This window comes from Conger conger, chromosome 9, assembly GCF_963514075.1.
Source record: "Conger conger chromosome 9, fConCon1.1, whole genome shotgun sequence".
Taxonomy (NCBI): Eukaryota; Metazoa; Chordata; class Actinopteri; order Anguilliformes; family Congridae; genus Conger; species Conger conger.
The window spans coordinates 53189731-53204476 of record NC_083768.1 but is presented as its reverse complement, the minus strand read 5'-3'; the positions used below and the strand labels follow the sequence as shown (position 1 = coordinate 53204476).

Here is a 14746-nt window from a genome sequence, read left to right as displayed (position 1 = left end):
CATTGTTTTCCCCTGAAAAAGTCCAGGATTTCTTTAAAAGAACAGTCTGGATTAAACCAATTTTTGCCCAAATTTTTGATTTTCTTAGTGGTGTTTCTCCGCCTTTGAAATGTTTTTGGAATTAATATCTATTACGGATTTAGTTCTCTGGATCATTGCCGCTGTTGATAAATGAGGGTATGCAGCCTTAAGAGTGGAAATCATGGAGATTGTTTCAGTTTTGAGTGTTCTGATTGGTTGGTGTGTGTATGTGAGGCCGCTGGGCGAGTGAGTGTTTTTGGTTGTTGTGTGTGCATTTTGAAAGAGAGCATGGTTGTGGAGAAAAGATGGTTGTACAAGGGAGTTAATGTAATTTTCTTCTGTGCAAAAAATGAAGGAAATGCTAATGCGGACTCTTCATTTTTGCAGCAGAAACCAGCTAATTCTTCAAGTTGGACTTTATGTAATTAGCAACTTCGGCCCAGGAATTGAAAAGGAATAGTGGTTTGGTTCCCCTATGACTCACAACTATGGTTAGGAGACAGAAGCAGGAAAAATTTACACTGTGAAAATAATTTTAGCCTGATTAATGTCGTCTGTAAAGTTCTAATATGCATAGATTAGATTAGATTCCTAAATATTTTGTATTATAATGATTCGTCATTATTACACCAATGCTTCTTGTATATGTCACTGTGCGAATGTCATTAAATGTGCAGTTCCATTAACAAAGCCCACAGTTAAAAGAAAGGATAATGTTTAAAATGAAAATAAAAGATTTATCCCGGAAATTAGCATTATTATAATCAGATTTTCACCCAAAATAAAACCCGAAAAATTCCCAGATTTTTTCATAAATTTACCTTATTTGTAGATATGTGACCTGCTCTATCAAAATACGTGAGGCTGGGAGACTACCGACAATGGGATAACAAAACATCATATATATATATATATATATATATATATATATATATATATATATAAACACATGGTGCGGTTGTTTGTGACTAGTGAACGGTGACAAGCTGTAATACCCATAAGCTAATATTTACAAAATTCTTTCAAGTTCTTACCACACGCCGCTAGTTAGCACCACCCACGTTCCCAGAGTTCTGTCTGGCACAGCAAGTGCAACAAATACATTGTGAAATAAATTAGGCTGACAGACCAACAGTCCTCGACCCGACATTGTTGTCCACTTTTGGCCTAACCCAGTGAAGTGAAGACGTAAAATAGACATTGGCCCGACATATAACGGAATGTTAATATTAATCAGTAATGCATATGTTTATGAAAAGAATTTAATCATGGCAGATTTATTGATCTTAAAGTGAGAATGGCACTTCTGCAGTGATATTGAAGTAGTTCAAAGTAAAAGCTGTCTGTTAGCCATAGCAGCTGTCATTAGACATTAATATCAGACCGCTGAATGGCTGAAGTCACCATTCAACATAGCCGTGTACTAAATATTTTGAATAACTAACTTGTAAGTGCATGTATAAGAAAACAACTATCAACATGATTTCTTTCAGATTAACATTAGTGGACAGTCAGCTAGGTAACATTATGTTACATTTGCTAGTTACCTAGCACTAGTTGCAATTAGCATATTTTTTGCTTGCCTGCCATGTAAAGATAGACCAATACAATGCCAAACAAAGTGCTGATCCCCAGACATCGGTTTTCACCTGTATTTTCAGTAAATATTCCACCAGAAAAGTACCACAACCAATTTTTTTTTATGCCACAATATCCGCAATATGACAAAATCCATACAGTGGCACAGGGTGATACCAATATTCATGCTTATACCAGCATTTCCCCCACTATCAAAGCATGCCAACGAATGCAGAGAAAACTGACAAGATGCAGGCAGCAAATCTCACAAAAACTGTAAAAAAAAAAAAAAAAGAAAAAAAAAAGCAAGCTGTAAAAGTTTATATTTTGGACTATGATGGAATACAACTGGATTTGTTTTGTGTAACAGCAATGGAATTTAGGTTGGAGGTGGGGCAGGTACCTACCCATCTTTCGTCTGATCAACAACACCTGCCAGCAAGACCACAGCCTCCTGGGACAGCCTGACGCCTGTGTGCACGTAGAGAAACCTAGACACAAAGTCCTCTGGAGACATGAAGTGCTCTTCATTTTTCTGAATGCTTGCATACTGCAAAACAAACATATTCACAAGCAATTTAATTACAATAAGGAAACAAAACATGTTGCATTGCCTTTTATTTTTTCATTTTATAAAAAAACACTTTATTGGATTTATTTGAGAACAGCACAATACACACAAGATTGAATGAGACAAGGACCATGATCCTCATTCCGACTCCCCCCTCACCCACCCTCCCTCTTCCCTAACCGCCCCCCCCACCTTTTTAACCCCCCCATTCCCCACTCTTAAACTGACAAATTTGATTCAGCAAAAAGGGAAAAAACTAACAAACAAAAGAGACCCAAAAAGAGGGCCAACAGATCAAAGGCAGGTAAACAAAACATTCTGCCTACATATATTATTTTATTCTGAGACGAGTGGCCTCTATGAAGGTAGTAGAAACACCCCTAGATTTTCACTCCATTTCCTGCCTTTCTGCTTCAGATTATCCATCATTTTCTCACTAGGCACAGAGGGGTAGTTCTGTTATCTACCTAGCAATAGAGGTTACGATTGTTCATCCACCCAGCAAAACAGCTATATATTGATTAGCTGTAGCAAAAACTATCTTTATTTAAGCTAATAGGGAATAGAGAGGTGTCACCTAGTAATACAAGCAGTAGTTCAGAGGGAGTGGAAAGAAAGCCAAGGGCCTACACTACACTGCTCCAAAATGAGCATAGACATGGGCAGTCCCTTTTGCGTTCTTTGTATGTTCTATGTATTATGGGGCGTAGCTTGTTCTATGCATTATATAGCGGTATAGCACACTTTACGAATCAATTTGTACAGCATCAGTATACAGAGCCATGATAAAGTATTTGCTCCGTTCCTCTGTTACACCATATGGTATGTTGGTATTGGTATGTTCTGGTGCGCAAATTGGTCGTTGCAGGTCCACAGCATTTTTACTGGTGAAGTCGGATGTGGCTACTCCAAAGCCATTTCTGCAGCAAAGCAAATACAGCATTTCACAGTCAGAACATCACACCAACAGACATAGTAATGCTGTGGCGATAATTTTCTACCTCGAGACCTGGATGACTTGCCATTATTGAAGGTACAATGAATTATGTCCTTGCAATGCTCTGAACTACAATTGTGGTATGCAGCAACACTAAGATCCAAAACAAAAAGGCAAGTCTACACCAGGTTTTGGAGTGACCCAGTCAAAGTCCTGACTTGAACCCAATAGAGATGCTGAGAGAGGAACTGAACAAGCAGTTAATGCTCAAAAACCTACTAATTTGTCTGAATTAAATCAGTTGTGCGATGAAGAGTGGGCTACAATTCTTCCACAGCAATGTGAAAGACTGATATCAAATTATAGGAAGTGTTTGCTTGCACTAATTATTGTTAAAGGTGGTGCAAATCGTTATTAAGTTTAAGGGGGCAATTACTTTTTCACAGGGGGTGAACTTTTTTCATTGAAAAGATGTAATTTAAACAATTTTTGCACTTACTCAGGTTCCCTATATCGAAGATTACATTTTGTCTAAAGCTCTAAAACCATTCAGTGTGACACATATGGATTTGAGGAAATCAGGAACTGTACGTCCACTGATACAGGAAACGTGTAATGTGGTAACCCAAGTAATCTTCCTATGTTAATTATACTGCCAATTCAACAGATATGGCAAATACCTGACTGGCAAATGTTAAAAAATCTTTTGGACTGTATTGTTGATCAACAAATTATATAAAGGAAACATAATATGAATAATGAGTATCCTCACTCACTAAGGATAAACTGCTGAAAGTATAAGTATGAGAGGCCAAACAAGTTTTGCCACAAAACTTCAAGATCAAAATCCATATATAAACCTCTGAACCCCTTCCTTAAAGCATAGCTGGATAAGCCCATTCCTAAGATTCTGTGGCAGAAAGGGGTTTGCATGGAAGCGAGTAAAATCCTAAATAGGTTGGATGCAACCAGTTTTCTTATGGACTTTCATAATGTATATGGGTTTTATGATTGCAATTCCCAAACTGCAATGGATTGCAAAGCGCAGTAAAATATCTCAAAGTTAGGTACCTTAAGGCCAATTCTCAATAGTATATAAAATATACCCATATAAAACCTTTATTCTGGGTGGTTTGCTTTTACATACAAGCGATTAGCTAAAGAGTTCAGTCATAACAATCCCTTTGGCCAGATTTACTGGTAGCTTGAGATAAATCCATATTCAGTCAATGTTACTATAAGAGGAATAGATAGTATATACCAGGGTCTGACAGGCACAGCATGACATTGTCTGAATACAAAGAGAAAGTATGAAAGTACTATGAAAGGAAGGGTTAGTTCTAACTGTGAAAGCACACAGTGTTGAAAGGCAACAGCCTTGCAGAGTCCCATATGACAGGTGAGATATCCTTTTTAGTCTGGGATTGAATCAAACCTGGTCCATATACCATAGATCTGGAACAAGTTTTCTAATCTTAATGCTAGGACTCTGGATTGTTCCTGATAAGCAAAATAGCCTCGAAATAGGCTGGGGCAGAACTACAATCAGGGCTTGTTCTAATGACTCTGGGAGTTTGTCCGTCTCAATGGCGTGGCTGCATATAGTAAGCATAGGGTCCAGTAATTTAGGAAGAAACATTTACATAATTCCATTGGGAGTAAGTATAAGCCTGGGGACTTCCCTGGTGCAAGTTTTGACATGGCTTCCATTACCTCATCTTTTGCAATTTCCAGGTCAAGAGCATCCCTCGTGTCATCAGTCAACTGTCAATCAGAGTTGACAATTTAGCCTTATCAAAGAGCTGCTTGATTTTATTGGAGTGGCAACCCTGAATAGTTTATAGAAATTCTTAGTAACTCAAAAAGGCAGAGTTAATATTCAGTGGTCATATTGCCAGTTTAAATGTTGTGCATTGCCCCCTCAACTTGCCATGCCACCAATTCGCCTGCCTTATCCCCCCGTTCATAGTTCCTGCATTCCATTCACCTGATTGAATTTGCAGTCTTTAGTGTAGTAAGGGTATCAAATTACAGTCATTTTGTCTTGAGTTTCTGCTAAATCACTTTATCGTGTGCACTTCCATGAAATGTAAGCTATTAGTCCCTTTACTTTACGAGTCCCACAGAATGTCAGGAGCAGCTAAGTTTTGATTTGTATTAAAGATGATTTTAATGTCAGCATCATTTAGTAAATGTGAGCCAACACCCCATCTCTTGGGAAGGACAAGATTATCTGATGTTGGAATCGTAACTAACAATGCAGCACGATCGGATATGGTCATAGCCAACAGATCACAGGAGGATACTACTTCTATTTTGTAGTAAATAAAGTGATGAACGCACTCTTTTTTTGTAAAGGACACATGCCTATGCAGTAAAAACTGAACCAAGCAAGAGAAGCAGAGAGGTTCTACCTAGTAATTTTGTAATGTCTTAATGTATAAATAAAAAGTGACCTTTTTTCCAGAGGAGAAAGGATAAATATTGTCACATATTTTCAGAAGATGTAATATTTGCCATTTTTTCTAAGATGTAATAAGTAAAAGCATCCAATACTATCTTTAATCACCATGCATTTACAGTCGCTCACAGTCTCCATTCATTACAAAGATGACAGCATGCACTCAACAGAAGAGGTGAGAACACAGATAGCTTCCAAGAAACACGGTGGCATCAGAAATAAAAGCATTAAGACAAAACAAAACAAAAACATGCTGAATACAGTCCATTTCAAAGTGAAATGGTGCTAACCTTTGGCTAGCAGAAACATTTGTGATTGAAAGTAAAACAGGCAGGCAAAATGTGGCACAGATTCATTGAAAAGGTTCAAAGAAATGAATAGTTTCAGTAGTCCAATTTAAACTGACAGGCGAAGAAAAAAAAAAAAACTTTTGATAACCAATAGCAATTCATAGCATAATATCTGGGTATATCTACACAATCCAAGCAATACATAGCATAGCAGCAGGGTGCATCTGTAATGAGTAAATGTAGACCATGCTCCAATAATATTAGTCACAAAAAGTATCAAAGCAAATAAAACAAAATATAAGTTTTGCAGTTCATTTGAAAGTAAGCTAGCAAGTTATTGCTTGCTATTGCTAGCTATCAAAAAGTATTGACTGAAAAGGAAGGGCAAAACTCTCAGAAAAGTTAAAAGAAGAATAAAAAAAATTTCAGGCCGAGCTTTGGATAGCAGCCAAACTAAACTCACAAATGAATGAAAAACCGCTTAGCCCAAGCCATGCATAGCCTGCAACTGGACAGGTTACCATGCTAATACACACTACTCACTCAGGTATGAAGAAACATCTGCATATAGCTCTTGGAGATGCTTCTGCAGCTTTTCACGTATCCAACCAAAAAAGGCATTCCATACTTCACTTCCTCTTTCCGAAACAGTTGCTTCAGTGAGTTGAAGGTCATTCTTATATTGGGAATGTGGGAGTTGTATTCTCACAGTGTCTCTGTAAGGGAGAAGTATGAGAACCAATAGCCTAGACCTCCCATACTTGGGCAGGTGGCTCGGCAGCATAGGAATTGTGCTCTCCAGTAGCGCGAGAATTTCTGGTAGCTACGTTTCCAGGAAACCCACAGGGTCCCTGCAGTCCACACCCTCATGGAATCCATGACCCAGAGATTTTTCATTCTTTTAATGTTATTATAATCTTCCAATCTTCCGCTGTCCATATAACTGTGACAACCTGGCTTTGCACATCTGGGTGACATCACTTAGCTATTGGTGGGCCTCAGAGTTGTATAGCTGACATTCATTGTATAGAGACTCCAGCTAAGCTGTTCCAACATCCGTTGATTGTAGTTTTTTTATTAATTTCATTTCTGGATGAGTCCACCTCAGCAAGCCATTAAGAGGATAATTTTCTAAATAGAGATGAACAGATGAATTGAAAATTGAGAATTTTGTAACTTCTGCAGAAAACCAGAAAACCAAGTTGCTGGACATCAGAAGCAATTACTCTGTTGCTATGTTTGGTGGCAGGATTAGCCTAACCCTTAAGTCTCAGAGCTGGGCCGGTGTGAGTTATTTTTGCATTGATTCCTTTTTCATGGTGCAATTTATAATCACTATGGTAACAGGATATACCGTTTGAAAGAGTTCATTAAAACTCCTATAACTATAATCTATTCAAGATGCCATCGCTTTACAGACAACAATTACATTACATTATTGGCATTTGGCAGACGCTCTTATCCAGAGCGATGTACAGTTGATTAGACTAAGCAGGAGACAATCCTCCCCTGGAGCAATGCAGGGTTAAGTGCCTTGCTCAAGGGCCCAACGGCTGTGCCGATCTTATCGTGGCTACACCGGGATTAGAACCACCGACCTTGCTTGTCCCAGTCATTTACCTTAACCACTACGCTACGGGCCGCCGTATTATGTTGTATATGTTCCTTGTATTGGGCGGGTTTGGAATTATATCTCTGCCGTTTGGAACTCCACATACTACAAGAAATAAGATAATCTCTGTGTCCTGTCCAATGCAAGGGTCCAGCGGACCAAATGCATAATAGGTTCTCATTCTAAAAACTCGGGGAAACATCGATAGAATGTCCATTTCACTGTTGCATACTTCTACAAATGTGCTTGTACCTAAGAATGCTATTATCTAAATTTTGTATAGGCTCTCTGGAACACAATGAGCTCACAAAAAAGCTTCTCTGGACAGTATTGGTAATTCATTGGCACTGTGAACGTGTTACCCACATCCGTGTGTAAGAAAATAAAGTATAACTTCTGCTTAACGAAGAACTACAGGCATGTTATTGAAGTGATGACTGAAAAGTACTTTAGCTAATGACATTACGTTCCCAATGGCGTATAGTTTGTTAGGCATGCATAAAATTACATAGCATTTTCTTGCCTGTGTAACAAAACCGTAGCAATTTCAATAGGCACACTGAGACTGTTACGCTTAGGCATTGACATTTTAGAACAAAAAATATATTTTGCAATGCCTACATCTAAATAGAATATTTTCGTTGGATGAATTCCAAGGAATCTCGCATCTGTGTGAACATTTCTGAGGAAGATGGTGAAAACACCTTTCACTCCACAATAAATTTTGGGTGATCCCATTTTTTTTTTTTTATATCGGTGAGCATCTAAATACATTCTCAAAATATTATTCAGTATGCCTATAAATAAGGGACAAGCCTGCTTTTGAATTATAAATAGCATGTGAAACAGTAGAATGTATTTGACCCTTTGATGGGGGTTGGATATTTGACAACTTCGATCAATGGACCTCAATGAATATATTAGTATACAAGATGTTATAATTGTGATTATTATACTTATTTTTATGATCTTCTTGAGCTGCTGCTGTCTGAGGAGAGCGTAAGGAGACAGAGGTTGAAAGGGAGAAGTAGGGGGAAGGGACGACACACTCTTCTTCAGGATAAATGTTGTATAATTTAGAAAGCAAAATGCAGTATTTTACACCTCATAACGACTCATAATATCATTTAGTTTCAATGTGTTCTTTTGGAGTCTCCAAGTGTCCCTTTTGGAAAACTTAGACATAGATAAGAAAAAGCAATGCAGAATGCTTATTTTTGGTGATATTGTAATCAATTGAAAGGGGATTAGTCCATTGTTGTGACTTGACTTCATTGTGTTTCTCAGCACACCAGCCAGTCACAATAATCTGTATCCACACAGATAATCTCCTCATTGAGAAAAAAGCTCCCACTTTCACTGTGTTTGAGCTCCTGAAAACTTGTTTTAGTGATATTTGGAGTAATTGGAAAACAAACCCCAAAGGGTTATCTTTCAGTGACCAGGATTATGCCTGTAGTCAAGGGTTTAAGAAAATGGGAGATACTAAGAGGTTTGGCTTGTTATTCTCCTCTGATCTTAGTTTTTTTAGGCATAAGGTAATTCTCCTGACACAGGAGTTCACCATTTCAATTTCGCTGAAACTTTGTGTAAAAGTTTGGATTTGCCATTCTAGAGATATTGGCTCTTAAAAAAAAAAACAGGAAAGTCACTCTGGAGTGTAAATTAAGGGTTATGTAAATTTTGGAGCCTCATAACTTTGGCATTAAAGCAGGGAAAACCTGAAAACGTTTTCGGTCTACTTTCTGATTATCAAAGGCATTTATCAACTCGAATTTTCATAATATTGTTCAGAAAACAAGTTATTGTCATTATGACCATGCTTACCTTTTCCTACTCCTAAATTAATTATGGTTAAGAATAACTACAATTAAAATGAAGTCAAATTTATCATATATTCAAAAATTATACAATGCCAAAGTTGGATCCAGGCAGAAAATGTCCAAAACATGTTAGATATTCAACCAAGTAGTTGATAAGATAGACAGTTTCTGATCAAAATGAAACTTTGAAGACTTCAGAAAGTATAATAGGCCTACATGTGAACAAAAAATGTAGTTGTAACTTATGTCTTGCCATGTTTTGATCATTTCAAACAGAACCTTAATTCACAATAAAATATACATTGATGGATTCTATATTAGCTTACTACATTACATTAGCGCAACTTGGTGTATGGTATCCAGACTTGAAATACAAGTAAATATCCTGGTTAAGAACAGTCAAAATGAAGTCAAATAGATGATTTATTCAAAGATTATACAATGCCAGAGTTGGATCTGGCCAGAAAATGTCCCAAAGTGCTAGATGTTCAAACAAGTAGATAGTAAGGTAGAAAGCTACCAATCAGTAACAGTGGTTTGAGGCTCATTTGATACCTTGAACCCTTGATGACTTAAAACAATTTAGCCAACAAATGTTCCATATTGTATCAGCGAAATTTACAGCTGAATCTAGTCCCATCATCCAATTATATAATAACTTGTGGCAGGCTAATTCATTAGGTGTCGGTGTTATTTTCTGATATGCAAAGAGTGTTGCCGGGAAATACGTTTGCAGTTTCCCATTGTGAATTGTCTTGATTATGTGTTGATATTAGCTTGTCTAATGCGCAAAATATTGAGCACCTTTTAGCTGCCTAGTCTGAAAATGCGCTTGCAGCACAAAAGTGGGTCGCAGAAAAGAAATTATAAAAAAGGACCAGGAGGAAAAGGTAGCAAAGCTAGCTAAACTGGACGGCTTTTTGAAAAAACCCTGTTCCCAGTAGCAGTTGCGAATCGCAATCACTGCACCCGACGGCGGCAAAACCTTGCAGGTAGAATAGCAAGCTAGATATGACATTAGCCTACTGTACTTTTTCATGAGAAAATTCAGCTACATTTGGCTGAAAGATTTTCTAGCAACTAGGACATAGCTGTGCTATATCCATGTGTATTGGGGTTAACTCTATATGTAAAAAATATTTATATATGTCAAAACGTCGCTAAACCTATATTTCCACCCCCTAAACGTCTAGATTCCAGTTTTGCTCAGTGTAGTAACATTAATGTGAGCAAACTTTATTCCTACATTGCTCAATCTCGTAATCATTCATTAACATTAGTCAAAGTCCGTAAATGTACTTCACTCGCATTGCATTCAAATTAGCCAAGGAAGCTGCTAATTCTCCCACGTTCCACCAATGTTATTGGTCTTGGTTGTCATTTTTTGTCAGAGGAAGGGCCCATAAAAAATCTTGCACCGGGGCACATCCTAATGAGCTGCTGCCACTGGGGAATAAAAAGTGCTGTAATTACTACATGGTGAAACCAAAATGTATAAAAAATACCCTTTAATAAAAGCTCTGTGTCTCGATTTGACCACATATAAATTGTTTGATTGAAAGACAAGGTGCCCTCAAACCTTTGAACAGAAGAGTATATGTAAATGTTCCTGTAAATTGACTGATCAAAACATGGCAAGACATAACAGTAACAACACCATTTTGTATATAAGTAGGCCTATAATACCTTCTGAAGTAAAATTTTGATTGGAAATGTTCCACCTTACCAACTACATGGTTGAATATGAAACACTTTTTGGGAATTGTCTGGCCGGACCTAACTTTGGAATCATATAATTTTTTAATAAATTATCTATTTTACTTCACACCCTGGACAGGTCGCCAGTCCATCACAGGGCACACACACCATTCACTCACACACTCATACCCACCGGCAATTTAGACTCTCCAATAAGCCTAACCTGCATGTCTTTGGACTGTGGGAGGAAACCGAAGTATGCGGAGGAAACCCACGCGAACACGGGGAGAACATGCAAACTCCACACAGGGAGGCCCCGGCCGACTGGGATTTGAACCCAGGACCTCCTTGCTGTGAGGCAGCAGTGCTACCCACTGCACCATCCATGCCGCCCTATACCAAAGATATGGTGCTCCAAAATCAACACAAACCCCAATTTCCACTCACGAGTGACATTTTGGGAGCCACCCACCCCTTATATAAGAGCCAATATCTCTAGAATGACAAATCCAATATTGGTTGTTCTTTATTGAATATACAGTACAGTGCAAACGTTTTAGGCAGGTGTGAAAAAATGCTGTAAAGTAAGAATGCTTTCAAAGTTAATAGTTTATTTTTATCAATTAACAAAATGCAAAGTGAGTGAACAGAAGAAAAATCTAAATCAAATCAATATTTGGTGTGACCACCCTTTGCCTTCAAACCACCATCAATTCTTCTAGGTACAAGTCCTGCACAAAGTCAGGGATTTTCTAGGCATATAGTCAGGTGTGTGATTAACCAATTATACCAAACAGGAGCTAATGATCATCAATTTAATATGTAGGTTGAAACACAATCATTAACTGAAACAGAAACAGCAGTGTAGGAGGGTAAAAACTGGGTGAGGAACAGCCAAACTCTGCTTCCAAGGTGAGGTTGCTGAAGACAGTTTAATGTCTGAAGTCATACACCATGGCAAGACCGAGCACAGCAACAAGACACAAGGTAGTTATACTGCATCAGCAAGGTCTCTCCCAGGCAGAAATTTTAAGCCAGACAGGGATTTCCAGATGTGATGTCCAAGCTCTGTTGAAGAAGCACAAAGAAACTGGCAACATTGAGGACCATAGACGCAGTGGTCGGCCAAGGAAACTTGCAGCAGAAAGTGCAGTAGATGAGAGATGCTTACTTCCCTTGCAATCGGAAGCAGTGACATCAGCTCAGAATTGGCAGAAACCAGTGGGACCCAGGTACACCCATCTACTGTGCGGAGAACTCTGTTCAGAAGTGGCCTTCATGGAAGAATTGTCGCCAAAAAGCCACATCTCGGACGTGGAAACAAGGCTAAGTGACTCAACTATGCACGAAAACACAGGATCTGGGGTGAACTGGGTTGAAATATTTGGCTGTTGCAGAAGGCAGTTTGTCCGCCGAAGAGCTGGAGAGTGGTACAAGAATGAGTGTGTGCAGGCAACAGTGAAGCATGGTGGAGGTTCCTTGCAAGTTTGGGGCTGCATTTCTGTTGGGGATTTGGTAAGAATTAATGGTCTCCTCAATGCTGAGAAGTACAGGCAGATACTTATCCATCATGCAATACCATCAGGGAGGCATCTGATTGGCCCCAAATGTATTCTGCAGCAGGACAACGACCCCAAACATACAGCCAATGTCATTAAGAACTTCAGCGTAAAGAAGAACAAGGAGTCCTGGGAGTGATGGTATGGCCCCCACAGAGGCCTGATCTCAACATCATCAAGTCTGTTTGGGATTACATGAAGAGATAGAAGCATTTGAGGCTGCCTAAATCCACAGAAGAACTGCGGCTAGTTCTCCAACATGTTTGGAGCAACCTACCTGCCAAGTTCCTTCAAAAACTGTGTGCAAGTATACCTAGAAGAATTGATGCTGTTTTCAAAAGGGTGGTCACACCAAATATTGATTTGATTTAGATTTTTCTTCTGTGCATCCACTTCTTCTGTTCATGCATTTTGTTCATTGATAAAAAATAAACTATTAACATTTCTATTTTTTAAAGCATTCTTTTATTTTACAGCATTTTTTCACACCTGCCTAAAACTTTTGCACAGTACTGTACACTCAGTGATCACTTTGTTTATGCAAATATTGAATCAGTCAATCATGTGGTAGCAACTAAATTCATAAAAGCATGCATGTTCAAGTGGTTCAGCTGTCTTTCAGACCAAATATCAAGATGGGAGAGAAATGTGATCTACAGACTTTGAATGCTGCCAGACAGAGTGGTTAGAGTATCTCAGAAATTGCTGATCTCCTAGGATTTTCACATACAACATTGTCTAGAGTATGCAATGAATGGTGCAAAAAACAAAAAACATCCAGTGAGCAGCAGTTCTGCAGGCAGAAACGTGTTGTTAACGAGAATGGTCAGAGGAGAAGGGCTAGACTGGTCGAAGCTGACAGAAACATGAGAGTAATGCAAATAACCACACATTACAACAGTGGTATGCAGAAGAGCATCTCTGAACATACAACGCATCATAACATAACTATTTACAATTTACAACTGAACCACAATTTCCACAAGAAGAGATGAGGCCAAAGGAATAGAGCAGGAATGTTGATTTCCATGGTGAGCGCACTTTTCGCATTCACTGATACTATGACAGGTTCAGCTCATGACAAACAATGATCACAGCAGCCATCGTCGCCACCACAGCACAAGCCTGATACACAAAACCAGGATAAATAATACTACCCATCCCAACTGACAAAGAGACGCATGAATGCCACAGAGTGAGATGAGACCGGCTCCAGTGTTGATTTAGTTTTGATCATCAATATTTTTCCTATGACAAAAACGAAATGAAATAAACAATATTGTTTGATTATAAAAACTTCTAAAATGTTTCTTCAAAAAACCTCAATATGTCGTTGAGTTGTAAAGCACAGCTGTGAAAATCAGCTGCCATGTCTGGTTCTTGTAGCCAGTCCCGCAAAACGACATATTACATAATTACAGACTTTGCACTATATATAGTTTACAAAAATATCAATGTACTGAATATTTTTTAGCATCTTCGGGCATTCTGTGTCTAAGTATATTCCTCTATGCCTGCAGCACTTTCTGCTCTTTTACGGAGTGAATTACAGATAGTTAACGTTTGATCATTCTCTCCTCACTCAATCATGCGTTGTAAGTTATGTTATTATTACACCCTAAGTTAAAACACCCGGTTACATTATGTTTGAAACATCTCCCGTGGTTATCTTTCTGACAATGCAATGCGAAGTGTAGCCTAACTTAATGCAATGTAGCCTACAGTATTTTTGTCACCAGGTCGGCCATACTATTCGAAATGCATCGCACAGTGTATTTTGCCCACAATGATATTTGTAGGATATTTTAGCTGTGAAATATTCTGCACACCTGTTCTCGTTAGCAAGGTTATACGAAAATAATGCACACCCACGTGACATCTCGGCCAATAAGAAAGCCGTATTTGCCCTCGGTGGTCGGCTTTTTTTAGTGCCGTGGCATAAATAAAGGATAAAAAATTCACTTTACACCACAGATTGAAACTCCTCCCACTCCAACTATCCATCCCCCCTCTGACCCAGGTATCAATTGAACTTACATAATGCATTGCTAACATATAATTAATAAAGACCTGGATAAAATATGTAATAGTTTCGGCTTCAAATACTTTTCTGAGCTCTATGGATCTTGCCTGGTGGAATTGAGCCAACCAAGAGGACCAGAAGACAGGGCTTGCACGTTTTGTGAGTATTTCATA

At 38.5% G+C, this 14746-nt stretch overlaps 1 protein-coding gene across 2 annotated transcripts in view; it reads right to left on the bottom strand.

The window, feature by feature from the left end:
- LOC133137027 (electrogenic aspartate/glutamate antiporter SLC25A13, mitochondrial) overlaps window positions 1-14746 on the bottom strand; it is a 66577-nt gene that overhangs the window by 48651 nt on the left and 3180 nt on the right. For both annotated transcript variants that reach the window (XM_061255003.1, XM_061255004.1), the window contains exon 3: window positions 2007-2149. In XM_061255003.1, coding sequence (XP_061110987.1) covers window positions 2007-2149 — 143 coding nt within the window. The remainder of the gene's footprint in view (window positions 1-2006; window positions 2150-14746) is intronic.